The sequence below is a fragment of the Platalea leucorodia genome (assembly GCF_965183815.1).
Source record: "Platalea leucorodia genome assembly, chromosome: 4".
Taxonomy (NCBI): Eukaryota; Metazoa; Chordata; class Aves; order Pelecaniformes; family Threskiornithidae; genus Platalea; species Platalea leucorodia.
The window spans coordinates 62169873-62182235 of NC_138826.1; the positions used below are offsets into that span (position 1 = coordinate 62169873).

The following is a 12363-nucleotide window of genomic DNA, read 5'->3' on the forward strand; positions in this document are numbered from 1 at the left end:
TGGATGGTGCTACAGAGCTAAGAGAAATTTCTGCCTGTGTTTTAACTGAAGTTTATCAAAACTAAAAAGTTTCCTTGAAACCATGAAGGATTTTTTAACTGGAAATTGTCACTCTGCCAAAAGCTGCTTCACTAGTAGATTTCTGACATATTCTTGTGAAAACCAGTGCTGAAATCATCCGGCCTCTGATGAGCACAAAATTTGCCAATGCATTACTGTGTATTGTGACTTAGGTTGTAAATTACTCAGCAACTACTTCATGTCTCCTTATAAAATTGATTAACTCTTGGCAAAAGGGGGTCCCAAACCTGAGCAGATGCGGACCCTGCAGTATGTACATACACATACATTTTTTTCTCCCTTTCCTCTGTGGCACTGGAAGTGGACTTTTAAAAGCAAAACCTATTTTCTACATCCTCCGCACTAACATTTCATACACCGTGTTGGCTGCTGAACCATAAGCTGTCAGTTTACTTTCTCTTTTTAAACAAACAGGTTCCTTTCAGCTGTGACACCCCAGAACTAAAGCAGGTCCTGCATTGTGCTTACCCTAGCTGAGATCCATTGATGGTGACTTGTTCGCTCTGCAGCAAACCATTTCTCCCTGCTGCTGCCATAGCAGCTGTCAATGGCATCCTCTTCCCATCTATTTCTGCAGCGACACTGGTTATTGAAGCTGGTTGGGAAGCTTCCCTCCTGGTCTGTGTGCTTCTGAAAGTAGTTTGGTATTGGCTGGACCTTAAAGATTGCCTGTTTTGAGACCCCAAATGGGAAGCAATTGGTGATCTCACTTGTCCCATCGCACTGCCTGAGGTCAGGTAGTTCTCTTTCTCCAAAAGGTTGGTCATACTGCGACTGTTCCCTGCTTGATGGTACAGAGGTACAGTGGGGCTGGGGTAGACACCATCAAGGATGGCATCATTAATAGCCCCCATGTGGGAGTGTCTCTTAAAAGAGCGTCCCCTGTTCACTGAATCACGAAGAGTGTAACTAACAATCTCAGACCGAGCATATCTTGGTGGGACAGTCCCGACGGATCTCCTGCTATCTCCATGTCTCATGGAGAATCCAGTTGAAATCCCTCCATCATAGTGAAAATCACTGGACACGTATGACAATCTTTCAGGACCTCGTTGGGGTGAAACCTCTAGTCTCTTCAGAGGCTGTCTTTGAGCTCTCTCTTCCACTGTCTTGTAAGTAATCCTTGTCCCCCAGCCATTTGTATAAGAGGACGGTGAGGCCACCTGTTCAAGGGTGCATAAAAGAACAGGAGTCAGAGTAAGGTCACAACATTTAGGATTAATAGCAAAGAAACCAAACCAAAAAAGTAAAGATAAAAATTCTAAGGGCTGCTATCAGAATCGGAAAACAAAATGTGAACATCACCAAAACTGTGTATTAAATGGGATTCTGTCACACTTCTTTGTATCTGCCTAACGAAGGCAGAAAGAAGTACGGTCTAAACATTAGGAGACAAAATAAGCATCTAGCCTTCTGTCTGTCATTAACTTAAAATAGGTGCCTAAGTCAATTGTGCCTGGTAGTGAACAGTCTGCTTATTAATGGAGATTGTAGTTTCAGTTTGAAACTCCTTGGGGATTAACACCCACTTCTGCTACTAAAATTAAATTCAAGGCTGTCCAATAGACAGAAAAAAATTAACCAGTCAGATATTAAAATATTATACTAAAGTGTCTGCATATTGCTATTAACCTTATTAATATAAGGTTATTAGAGCCCTCCTGTTCACTTTGTGGTAGGATCTAGTAAAACGAGACAGTCCCTTCCCTGTTTGTCTAACCTCTTAAAAATGAAGGAGATTACATAACATTCCAAGGAAACCAAAATGACCATTTCACCATCTCAATAGTTTCACTAATTCTACAGTTGCAACTTAGGATGATTTTTCTTTTCCTGTCCCTAATGGGCATGGACAGTAATGGATCATCATCTTGTTTTATAAATTTCTCTTTTCTAAACTCAACAAACCCGCTTCCTTCAACCTTTCTTTGTAGGATGTATCCTCAAGATTCTTACTGGTTAGGTGCCATTTGGAGCCTCTCCAATTTTTCCACCTTTTTCTTATGCTCTAAATTGGACATCATACTCTATTCAAGACCTTCCAGAACTAAATCAACTTGGGAGACTACCTGGCCTTGAAATAAAGGAGTCATGGCCCAATTTTTTTAAAATCAGTAAGCATAGTGTGATCCAGCCATAAAGCAAAGCCCCGTATATTCTATTTCCATGTTGTATTAAAGTTTTGTAATATTAAAGGCAATTTTAAGGTAAGCTGAGAAGCTTACAGAAGCTATTAATTGAAGGGACAGCACTTAGCAGATAGTGGACAGGCTGAAATCCCTTAATTTAACTGTTGAGGAGTTACTGAGGATGATAATCGACTCACAAAAGGAGTAAAGGTTGCTGAATCTAGTAAATTGAGGCAAAGATCATTGGATATATCTGTTTATTCTACAGAAGCTATGCAAGGATATCTTTATCTTTTGTTTGGGGACAAGGAAATTAATGCTTTTGTGAAATACTAGACCTTGTGGCTTTTTCTGGCTTTCCCACAGGACAAATAGTCTCTCCATTTTTTTTTTATTCCTTTTTTTTTTCTCCCCTGCCTGGAAAACTGTAGTATTTTCTCGTGGTTCCTATGTAACTTCCAGTTTTCCTCTTGTTGCTCTCTTCTAGAAAGGAGAGATTCACATCAAATATCATGGACTGCATGATAGGTGAGAACAGAGGATAGGAGGAGACAGAAGGAAATGTATTTAAGTAAATGGTTCTAACTCTACCCATACAGAGCCAGAGCTGCTTCATTAACTGGCCAGAAGCTGGGCTATTTCCTTTAATGAGAATAAGCCATTCTTGAGTAATCTAAAATTAAGAAAGAATTGGCCCCTACGTACACTGCTATTTATTAAATATTTCTGTTCCCAAGCTGAATTGGTTTCAGTTTACTAATGTTGATCATGCAGCAGTGTTGCTATTGAGCTATGTGTTGACTTCCAAGTCATATGGTTGCTCCCTCAAATAGGTTCTTACCAGTTATGAGCTGTGTCACAAACCCTGCAGAAAACCAATTATTTATCTTAGCACTCAGGCCATGAACCCAAGAAAAGCTGGTCAAAATAACAAGTGAATTTATGATTAGACAGTTTAGAAACACCATTGCATTGCAAGGACTGCACTGATAAAATTCTCATAATGCTAAAACAGGTTACAACATTATTTTCAGGATTATTTTAAATGATAAGGAACACTCTACCTGTCATCATGAAACTAAAGCAATCTGTTTTCCTGTGGTTTTGGATGCTTAAGTCCCTAACCTCTTTCACCACATTCCCAGCTCCTACCTATGCCATTCGTTACCCTGTGGGATCACTGGATTTTGTCTAGCAACCCCCAACTGTTCGGCTGGGTGAGTAGCAGCACGGCCTCCAGCCACTTTGAGCTATTGATGTGCTGACCGACCTGCTGCCTGGTGGGCAGCAAGATCTGACTTGTCACAGCCTCTGCCTTAGTGGAGTGTTAATACAGTTTTTCATTTTCCACCCTAATGCCAATTCTCACAAAACCAATAGGACTGCAGAAAGCCTGTCTGTGTGACTGAGTTGAATTTAGCCATTGGGCTCAGAAGTCACCTGGAGGGGGAAAAACGTTAACAAATCTCAGTTGCAAAAACCTCCTTTTCTAGAAATCAGGCTTTAAAAAGCAAACAAGCGAGCAAGCAAACCTTGGAACACCATCTACATGCTATTATTTGTGGTAACAAAATGGATAAACTATGCATGTGATATTATATTTATTTCTATTCGTTGTCTTCTTTTCCTCACCTGGTTTGACTGGTAATATGAGAAACCATAGGGAGTTCTTGGTGCAAAATCATTTTCAGTAATCCCCATGTTATAGACATGCTCTGGAACACTGGATGCACGGTGCAAGCTGCCTGTAACCAAAGATTAATATTAGTAAGATTTTAACAAAACGTGATATTGTTATAAAGGATGATGTACGGTACTAGGGAAATGTCCCAGTCTGCACTGCCATTAGTATATATAAGCAGACAGGCAAATGATGGAAAGAGGTTTGCATTCAGTGTATCACATTCAAAACATGGCTAAGCAAAGCTTTCTGAGGACACAAGCCATTTTTTCCTATTTATTTTATTTAAGACATATTTTTAACTTTTAGAAGTCTTGTTTTTCATGTAGCTATTTACTGAAAAATGTTTTAACATAGCAAGCTGATATTTTAAATATCACAGATAATGACAGATTATTAAGTATTGAGAAATGGTACCACTGAACAGCTACTCAGAACACTTATTTTCCACTGTAACCACTTTGAATATATATGCATGGTTTACATTAGAGGCTGACTATAACACGTACAGTACACAAGAAATTAAAATATTGCAGTTGTAGACTGTAGATGAGAAACATGGGTTGATGTGCATACCTCTTTTACTGTGCACCCTAGAGATGCAATTTTCACAATGTACCACTGTAAATAAATAGCATATGCTGAGTATAGACTGTTTATCTCATAGTTGACTAACTCAACTGCTGATGCTTCTTCTCCCTTAGGTGTTAGTTTAATGATAATATATTGGAGCAAGTAACGCTTCACTAATCTTAGTGCTTCACCCAAAGAGCACAAAGAGTCCAGAAACAAATTCCATGGCTTATGGAGGCACATGGCATATGATGCTGTAAAGCAGGGTTGTTTAATGACACTTCAAATCTGCACCTGAAAGGTTCACTAATCCTACAAATAATGTAGAAGATCCACAGTGCATCTCCTCTGATTCTTTTTTTTTCCACGACCCAGATTTGAAAATAGAACAGTGCATTGTGATTATTTCTTTTATTAAAACTGCATTCTTCTTTTAATTAAAAACAAACCAACAAACCAACCAAAATTTCAGGCTGTTTCTCTTTCACTGATACAATGCATTTTCAAAGAAAAAATGTTTCTATTTAGTAATAATTTTTTTAAAGCAACAGATACTGCTGAAATAATTGTTCATGAGATTCCCATGTTACTATGAGAATCTGCATATAGGAATATAAATGACACAGGTTATAACACAGACAGGTTTAAAGAGGTGAAACAGATGTTGAAAGCAAGATATACGTCAAATCGGTCATAAACAGGGACAGTGTGTGCTGCAGTTTAGGCTGAACAGATAACAGTGGTCAATAAAGAGGTTAATTGGCCATGAATTTTCAAAATAGCAGGTATTACCTGAGATATCACAGAAAAGAAATCTAAAGAACCAATCATTTACTTGGTCAAACTGATGAAGTCTCCACTTGTAAAAATAGTAGGAGTCATATGCCCATGGGATTTCAGGTGCCAAAAACACGCAGGCAAGTGCCTGCTGGGATTTTTGAAGCACCCAGTGTATGTGTACTAAAGAGCTGAGGCTTTCAGTTCACGCAGTCAGACTCTGGGCTTAATTAGGTGCACATGGGTATCCCAGGAACTTCAGTACACTTGTATCTTTGATCCCTAGTGTCTCTAGCTAGTAAAGGCCTCGACAAGGATGAAAATAAACAAGACTCATGTAACAAGAATAATTTATGAATGATTCTCACTAGCAAGTAGCTACCTGGATAAGTCTAAATTTGTGTATAATATGATATAGTATAATACAATACAATACAATACAATATAATAGCAGACTGCAATAATTTGAGGCCAAATTCAATCATACTTTGCAGTTACTTTGCTTATTTAATCATACTTTCCAATTCTTTCATTTTGGCCATGCGAGACAGATTTAAACATGTATTAGGTGATTTGTTAAGACACATTCACGGTAACTTTGCGTCATGAGAGTGGAATGATGCAGCTTGGTCAAACTCATGATTTGGATTGTAATAATTCCTTTGTGACATTACAAGGTTACCATAGCCCAAGGGTTACTCAAGTACATGAGAAAGCAGCAAGAGGAAACTGTTGTTTTATACTGCAAAAAATTCCTGCCAATGTACGCCGACATCCAAACCCTACAAATTCATATAAATCTCTCATTTGTGTGATATAATTCCCATATCAATGTACTATTTCAGGTGCCCAATAAGACTCCATGAGAAATTACTCTCAGTTATTTATCTACTTAGGGCACAAAGATCCTTTGAGCAAATAATTTGTGCATGTTTTAGGTAACTCTAAACTCCCAGTCTTTACTAAATGAATTTAAAAAAATGAGGATAAATTAAAAATAACAAGGCTGTCCATGAACTAGTTGAGGATAAACTACATATCTAACAGTTCCCTCTTTGCAAAAGCAAAATACAGTCAATCAGAAATTGTAACACTCAGTTATCTTCAAGTAGTCCTCTTTTTTAATCTTCAGTCTCCCTGTGAAACTATCCATCAGCAAACATTTTTCTCTTTCAGAGATAAACACAGTGTATGTTAGCTTATGGAATTTCACTTTGCATTTACAGTATCTCTTGCTTGCTCTTACCACATCAGTAAATTATTTTGCCAGCATTTTACCTGTAGATTTATCAGGTGGACATAAAATATATGTCTTTTTACTATGTGCTGTTTACTTGTTCCAAAAGCTAATGTGTTAAAGGAAAAAGTGGTAACTGAAATGCTGTGTCTTTCCAACAGTTATGAGATGCAGAATAGGTGATCTGATCAAAACTTGCCTCTGCCAGCAAGGCTTCCTTCAGCTTATTTTCACCATACTACAAAAACCTATATGCCTTTCCCACCTCTCAGATTTGCTCAGTATTAGCTATATTCAGAAATCATTAGGCAGTCCTTATACACTCAGTGCACCGGTTTAAAAAAAATGAAGAAAAAAAAAGGCATGAATGATTTTTTTAAAAAATTGTATATTATGTGTTCATTTACTGTTAGGATTAATATTTTCTAGCTGTGAGACTCAGTGTTTTAAGTCTCACAGAAACTCTCCCTTCAGAAAATATGCACACAATTCAGCTACTCAACCATAGGGGACAAATGCTATTTGAGAGGCCATAGGATACCACGCTTGATTTCCAGCAGCCAGTCAAGAAAAGGATGGGTTTCCTACAGGCCCTGCATCATGTCTGTCAACCCATGAGGGTATCTTGGAAAACTCAGGCATCTCAGACAGCAGCAGACAGCCATGTGTGGGCAATTGCGTGGAACCGTTTATCAGAGTCTCCTCTCTCCCCTGTCAGTATGAGTTAAAGCAGTTCAGGAATGCTTTGGACGTGGTCGGTGGAGGAGGGAAACTAAACCCTTTTGCTCTTCTCCATGCCTAAAATAAATGCTGTACAAAAATCACCTGATATCGCAACAGTTATGACAAAATTTTAAGACCTGAAAATATAATTACACTATCAGGAGGGAGACTGTACAGATGACTGAGCAAAAATCCCATCTGTCTTCACAGAGGCTCTTCTCGAGGCCTCTCTGTTCCCCTGGACGTGACAGGTCCAACATCTCCAAAGGCCTTGGAAGTTCCTCCCCAGCAATCACTCCCTATGGCTGCAGGCAGATCAATCTCCTGTTTGCTTGGCTTTCAAAAACAACAATGACAAGAGGCATTTCTAAGATATACGATATATGAAAAAGACAATTATCCTCCATTAAGGAGTTAGGTGTATCAAATTCCCCTTAAATCATGTACAGTGTTAACTCTCAGTTGTGAGTCGTCTTCAGCGCTTTTGTATTTGAGTGGTTACCATGAAAGCCAAATGTTGGCTGTAAACCCACCCCTGCAGGCATCAGTGTAGCTGTACCCTGCACACAGAACTCTATTAAGGACTGTGATATTTTCATGTATCCCGCGTGCCCGCCTGCTGAGTATCCATTGTCTGCTCTTACTCAGGGCAGGTGGGTGATTATATCCTCAACAGAGACTCCTAAGTGTCCCAGGACTGTCATCTTTTAATCCTTTTTTATACTCCACCACTCACGATGGACTGAGATGGTGACATTTAAGAATGGCATATCAAAAACTTCACTAAATCACTTCATCTAGAGATCAAAGAGCCTTCTTTCTGATCATGCTCCTTCATCACTCTGCCAGTACATGCCTGGTCCCAAAGGAGTTTTTCTAACATTTTTCACTTTGTGCTGGTCAGTACATTTACACAAGTGCTCAAATTTAAGAAAAAGATTTCTTCTGGCTCAGGAAGCAGAGGTGAGGAATTTAATGAAACCAACAAAAAATGGAAGTCACCAACAAAGAATTTTTTTCTACTTCCTTTTCCCACAAAGATATAAACAGAAAATCACTACGAAGCAGTTAACATCGTCAGAATTCTGCAAAATAGAAGACTGAGGATAGAAAACTCCCCCAACCCTCTAAAAGCAAGTTTAACAAAAAATGCTACTAAGAATTTTAGAAATGAAGAAACATAAAGAATAAGTAAATCTCTGATTGTAACCATCTTGTAACTGATGCTGTTGATTTGGAAATCACATAAGTTTTAATTCTGTTTTTTATAAGCACACTATGTTTATAAAACACTGTGTTAGAGAAAGAATCTCTAGGCAGACAGCAGTTCGTCAGGCCATTTGGGTTTGTATAATATATTACTCCGTTCTGCCCTCATTTTTTACAATGGAATTGATAAGGATGTACAGGAAAGTAGACTTTAGTCCAGGGATTATACTGAAGAAACAGAAATACCACAAATGAATTTAAAAAGCCAATCAAAATCCAATCAGAACAAGGTCAAAGGCAAGTGGATTCATAAACAGAATAAAGCTTAATGGACTCCTAAAGTGTACATAAAATAATCAACACTGTTGCGCCATATGCGAGCTGAAAAACATCAGTTATTAAGGTGTATGATTCTGAATGCCATTTTTCTTTGATAAGGTGAACTATACATTTCCACCTTTAAACAGCATTCAGAAATTTGATACGGCTGCTTTAGTTGTTCAAAATTTTTCAGGGCAGCATAAACTTTAATTTATAAGGGTTCAGGAACTGATGAACTGGAAAAGTTGCAGCTGTTGTTAAACTACTGCTTGAAAAAAACCATTAACAACGTTTGATAAAGTCTCGAAAGGAGTTGGGGCAGTACATGACTTCAATGATCTGGCAGCTGTTGGAATCCTCAAATCTGAGGATGACCTGAATTTCTATTATAAAAAAGAAGAAGAAATACACCCTCAAAAAAGGGGTGTGTTGGGGGGAAGACCATAAAACAGCAAACAATATGGGGATAGGAGGCAAAAAGATGTTTTTCCATTTAAAGGTAATGCTGAAGGCTAAGCAAACACCTTTCATTTGAAACTTTAAGGAGAAATTATGCTGCCTGACAGAGTACTTCTTGCAGTTTCAAAGCTTCCAGTTCCAGTGGAAAATGGGTGTGCACAGATGATACTGGGTAAGACCTTTACTGTCATTGATTTTTCATACCCAGTGGTTATGTGCTTGGCTAATTTTAGGCATGTATGTGAATACTCTGGTTAGGTATGTGCTAAGTACCTTGCTGAACAGAGTCTAAAATACTCTAACAGATAGGATGGGGGCCTGCTCCTGCTCCTTCTAAATCTTTGTATTGTCTTCCCTCCAACTGCAAACAATATAGGATCCCTGGTGAATGTGTCTAGAAAACTGTTATAATTCAGAGAAAGTGAACCTTTTGCATGTAAAAGAGTGCGTACTTTTAAAAAGTACCCCACATACAAGAATTCAAGTGTTTCTCAGAGCATAGTCAAATTTTGAGCAAGTCTATATAGAAAGCACATTGGCATACACATGCATATATACGTATATTTTTCAGGAAAGTCAACATGTTAAATGCATGATAGGTATTTGAGTCACATTATATATATTTAAGATATAGACAGATAGATACACATATACATCTATATGATATACGTGTGTGTGTGTGTAAATACATGGAATACATTCCAGGTCCATTTATTTTTTCTGAGTTTTGCAGTGGTACTAAAAAATGTACGGTAAGTTGGGCACAAGAATACATTTGAAAGAAGAAAAGTTCATTTTATGTATGAACAATACATGTAATAGACATGTCATCTGCCACTCCTGATCCTGAAGCTTAAAAGTTTTGGTGTCTCAGAAATGCGAAGGGCTCAAATATTTGACCTTTAGAAAAACAAAGGAAACCAAGACAACTATCCCCAAATCCATCAGGTCTGTTAATGTATTCCAGAGAAGTTAAGATGAGTTAGGAGGATGGGAACTTTGTCTTCATCGTGTTTTATGCATGGTTTAGAGACATATCTTAGGTTCATGACACCATATCATTTATTAACTATTGCTTAAAAAGCTTTTCCCAGGCTCTCTGTTGAGAGAAAAAGAAATTAAGTTACTCTAAAAGTGTTTAGAAACCTTATCTGAATGAGAGCAGCCAAGCTAAGGACCTGCATGTGTAGCTGCACGTTGCACAGCTGCGTGTACCTGTTTATGTGATGTGTGTACCTGATTTTTCTCAGCAGAGTATGTCTGTGTCTGCACTGTATGCATTTTTCACCATGAGGCATTTTTTAGATGGAAGCCAGATGAAGTACAAGGAAACATTCCTCTGCCTGACAAGATAGATGAGTGAAGTATAGTTATAAATTTAAAGACCTTTAGCTCACACCTTTTTGCAAACGAAAGGTGACAGCTTCTTTAATGACAACCGAGACACAGGGTATATAGCCTATAAGTCAGTCATACCTTGCTATTTAAAAACAGCATTGAAGTTTTCACGGTAAGGATTGTGTCTTTTTTTTTTCCCCCCTTGTTTTGTGTACTTTGAAAACAACACATCTCTTCACCATTAATGGTTAAGACTAAACCCCTCAAGCAGCTTGCCTGTAACCCCCAACACCTGACAAAGTCACCCTGTGGGCGCCTGATGCTGCAGCTGGACCCTGGCTGGGGCAAAAGGCACGACTGAGCGGACCTTACTGATGGATCTGGCCTTCGCCAGAAGATGTAAGATCTTAGAAGCAAGGATTGATTGACTTCAGTTTGTATCATGCCCATCAAAGAACGAGGTAAATACAGGCCTGGTAGCATTATTGTTCCATGTTTCCCCTTCACGCCTTTCCTAGAGTTACTTTTCCAAACCTCCTTGTAGTTATTTTTTTTTTGTTTCCAGGTGAAACAAAGGAAGACATTTCCTACATTTCTTCCCATTTCATTTCGCAAATAGGGCCAGCGGCTAAACCTAAGGCATTAAAACAAGCACAGCAAGCGGTTGCCGGATTAGGAGCATTTCGGCTCGGTGCTTCCCCCGGGCAGCGCCGAAGGGGAGCAGCCCCCGCCACTCACCCAAGCGACGGCGGTTGGGAGGGCGAAACTTCTGACTCAGGCGGGTGGGGAAAAAGGAGGAGAAGACGCGGCAGCCAGACCCGGTGAAGGCCGATGACCGGTACCGCGCCGGCCCCGAGCAGCCCGCACCTCTCAGGCCCGGGGACGCCGCGGCGACGGCTGCGGCTGCCCGGGGCCGCTCGGGTCTCACCCCGGGGCCGCCGCCCCGGGGCCCCGTCCCGTGCTCCCGCCGCCGCCGAAACCGCCGCGAGAGCCACCGGACAGCACCGCGCGGGGCCGCGGCGGGGCCCGCGGCGGGCACTCACCGTTGTGCAGCGAGCCCCGGCTCTTCCTGGCCAGCGTCTGCTGGACCTGCCGGTGGATCCGCAGCGCCTTCTCCTCCCCGGCCCGGCCGCCCGAGAGCTTGAGCCTGGCCTCGGTGGGCAGCGCCAGGCTGGAGCTGTCCAGCTCCCCCAGGATCTGCTGGCCCAGCACGGTGCGGATGTAGCCCTGCTCGGCGGCGGGGCCGCGGCCGGCCATGGGCGCAGCCGGGCGCCGCTCCGCTCCGCGCCGGTAACCTGTTGCGCCGCCGCCGCTGCCCGCCGCCTCCCCAGCGCCGGGGCTCAGCCGCCGAGGGACGGGACGGGACGGGCCGCGCCCAGCGCCGCCCCGGGCTCTGCCCCGCCCGCCGCGCAGGTGCCAGGCCCGGCCCGCGCCCCCCGCCCCGCCCGCCGCGGCCGCCCAAGGCAGGGCCGGGCCGGGCCGCCCCTTCCCCTTCCCTTCCCCTTCCCCCCCCCTCCCGCCGGGGTGAAGGGCTCGCCGCAGCGGCCCTGGCCGGCCCGGCCCAGCCCTCGCCCGCGGGGCGCGGCCGCCGCCCGTCCCCGTCCTCCCCGGGCGGCTTTGGGGCCCGTCCCGGCCGGCAGCCCGCCGGGGCGTCCCGGGGCAGCAGGGGCTGCGCAGCCGGGGTGGGACTCCCGGGGGGGTGTGTGTGGGGGTGTGAGTGTGAGTGAGTGTGTGTGAGTGTGTGTGTGTGTGTGTGTGTGAGAGAGAGAGCTGTGCCGCCCTGTCCCGCCCCCGCCGGGAGCCCGGGTTCCTGTGGCACAGGTACCCCCCGCCGG

At 42.2% G+C, this 12363-nt stretch overlaps 1 protein-coding gene across 1 annotated transcript in view; it reads right to left on the minus strand.

Annotated features, from left to right (window-relative positions):
- Window positions 1-11785, minus strand: part of PKP2 (plakophilin 2) — a gene marked incomplete at both ends in the record, with an annotated part of 42850 nt that extends 31065 nt beyond the window's left edge. The window contains 3 exons of the mRNA XM_082308980.1: window positions 550-1244; window positions 3843-3951; window positions 11568-11785. Of these exons, the coding sequence (XP_082165106.1) occupies window positions 550-1244; window positions 3843-3951; window positions 11568-11785 (1022 nt within the window). The remainder of the gene's footprint in view (window positions 1-549; window positions 1245-3842; window positions 3952-11567) is intronic.
- Window positions 11786-12363: the final 578 nt, after the last annotated feature.